The sequence below is a fragment of the Cebus imitator genome, unplaced genomic scaffold (genome assembly GCF_001604975.1).
Source record: "Cebus imitator isolate Cc_AM_T3 unplaced genomic scaffold, Cebus_imitator-1.0 Scaffold414, whole genome shotgun sequence".
In the NCBI taxonomy this organism is placed as follows: domain Eukaryota; kingdom Metazoa; phylum Chordata; class Mammalia; order Primates; family Cebidae; genus Cebus; species Cebus imitator.
Genome location: NW_016107729.1, coordinates 838,655 through 841,200, shown reverse-complemented (window position 1 = coordinate 841,200; position 2,546 = coordinate 838,655). Strand labels below are relative to the sequence as shown.

Genomic DNA, 2,546 nt, shown 5'->3' with positions numbered 1-2,546 from the left:
AAACCTAAACACCAGTGGACTGTGCCTCCATTTCTAAACAGCTTTTCTATCTCAACAATTAGGATATTTATAAATCTTTTCAACATGTAGAAAAGCATCTTAACCTTGTGAATAGTATATTACTCAGTTACTTGCTGAAAATGTAGCCCCCAGTGAAGAAAAAGATATATTTTGAGATTGTCAATTCAGAAACATGCATGCCATTTTGTCAATTTAATGCAGACTATGATAAAACACGCAGGATTGATCGTATAAAAATGAAAATCTAGATAGAATTCAAAAAGATTTCAGGACTCAATCAGTACCCTTAATTAATCTATGCAAATCTCCAGGCAAGAAACGACAGATAATATTGATCAAATATTAAAATATATGTAATAATAGCTACCTAACCTTTTCCCGGCAGGAAAACTAACTTACTAGATAAGGGTAAATCCTTTAGGGTGAAACTAGGCAAGCCTCAATTTCCAGCTTTAGGACTTACTAGCTCTCTGACTCATTTACTTAGCAATTATGTTCAGTAATTTGAAAGTTCGGCCAGGCACAGTGGCTCATACCTGTAATCCCAACACTTTGGGAGGCTGAGGAGGGCAGAATACCTGAGCTCAGATGTTCAAGACCAGCCTGGTCAACATGGTGAAACCCCATCTCTACTGAAAAAAATAAAAAATTAGCTGGATGTGATGGTGCTTGCCTGTAGTCCCAGCTACTCAGGAGGCTGAGGCAGGAGATTGCTGGAACCTGGGAGGCATAGGTTACAGTGAGCCCAGATTGTGCCACTGCACTCCAGCCTAGGTAACAGAGCAAGACACAGTCTCTAAATAAATAAATAAATAAATAAATAAAATAGTGAAAGCCTCTTATATTATTTTCTTTAATTGTGATTTAAGTCTTCCTTCGCTGTTTAACCTTCTCCCTGTGTACATTTTGTCTTATCATCTGGGCCCTGTAAATTCCCTGGAAGCATAGCCTGTGTATCCTTCAGAGTGCCTTGCAAATTGTTGGTGCTCCTTCACTATTCAGTCATTCGATTTGGCTCCTAAATAGGACATGGCTTCCCCTGATAGGGCCTGCATTGCCGCTGGTTGAATGTTCAGATCCCTTTGGAGAGCATACATGTGAAGGTGCATCATTGGTGATTTGCGAATCACGTCTTGCTTGCTAATAAGTATCTGGGTAGAACAATCTACTCCCCTCTACTCTTCATATTTTGAAAGTCACAAAAGGAGGCAGAGAGGAAAACTGGAATCATCTTCAGTCTCTATTCTTAGTCTTCAGAGGCATCATGATGGGTTTATTTTATCTTTTCAACTACAGGTAGCTGAGCAGCTTATCAACCCTTTTGGAGAAGATGACGATGATTTTGAAACTAATTGGTGCATTGACAGAAATTTGCAGGTTAGAGGGATTTTTCTTTCTTTTTCAAATATTAATAATAAATCACTTGTGATATTTCAACTCTAAGCAGATTTTAGATGCACACCCCTTGGCTTCAGAGATTTAGCCACAAATGAAAGAGGCTTGGCTGTACACTATGCTATTGGAGGTCCTTTTGGAAGCTTACACATCTGGGATTTCAGTCCCAGTGAAATTTAGTTCCTTTTAAGTAGAATTTCAAGCCAGTTTTCTTTGTAAGTCTCTCTATTGGCTTTTTCCAGCCTCTTACATCTCAGCATAGAGCAGTATTTTCAATTGTTCTTTAGTTGGTTTTCTATTGCAAACCAGAGAGGTTAAAAGTGACTTAAAATAGCATCTAGACACAATCTGGTAGGAGTTCCCAAAGTCACATCAATCCCAGCAGTCAGATAGCCAACAGCTGGACACTGGGAACCTGAGCCACGCCAGCCTGTGTCTCAAATCTGCATGAAATGCACTATTCCAGAGAGCTTTTGATGAAGAATCAGCATGAAGGAATTTTCCTTTTAGGCAAGACCCTCCTCAGACCATTCTCTTCCCTATGAACTACAGACGAGTGAAGGTCTTCACCTTGTTCATTTGTTTCAAGCCCTTACTCGGCTGTTATATAAGTTCAAACATCTCACAGCAGATCTCAATATCAGTCTCTTAGGGAGAACACATAATGTCTAGGTCACTCACTTTGTCAAAATGGGATTCCAGAGGATTAATAATTTATTCATGCATCACTTTGTCAAAGCCAAGAGGAGAGATCACCATAGCGCTAAGCAGTATAGACTTTGTTTCTCCAAACAAAGAAATGAATAAGAAACCAGGGCATATAAGAAGTGATGTCAAGTAAAAATGTGTTTACGGGGTTAACAGAATGAAAGCTGGAATCTTCACCTTTCTGTAATATTTGCGGTTAAGTGGATGCCATCAGGTAAAACAACACCATAATTGTGAGCAAAGAATAAAAAGATGTCTCCTCTCCCTCCAGATAAGAGGCAGCTCCACTCTGGAGCACGTGGCTTAATCCCAGAGTGTGGGAGGCTTTAAGCCCCATTTACCCTCACTGCCAAGTGCTCTTGAGCAGTAAACGACAGATACAACTCTCTGCGGCAGCTGTGGTCATGGCAGATGTGAACTAT

General features: G+C 39.9%; 1 protein-coding gene across 1 annotated transcript in view; it reads left to right on the top strand.

Moving 5' to 3' along the window:
* The window catches only part of BEST3 (bestrophin 3), a 43,349-nt gene that overhangs the window by 23,632 nt on the left and 17,171 nt on the right, over nucleotides 1-2,546 (top strand). Inside the window, exon 8 of the mRNA XM_037731618.1 lies at nucleotides 1,318-1,398. Coding sequence (XP_037587546.1) covers nucleotides 1,318-1,398 — 81 coding nt within the window. The remainder of the gene's footprint in view (nucleotides 1-1,317; nucleotides 1,399-2,546) is intronic.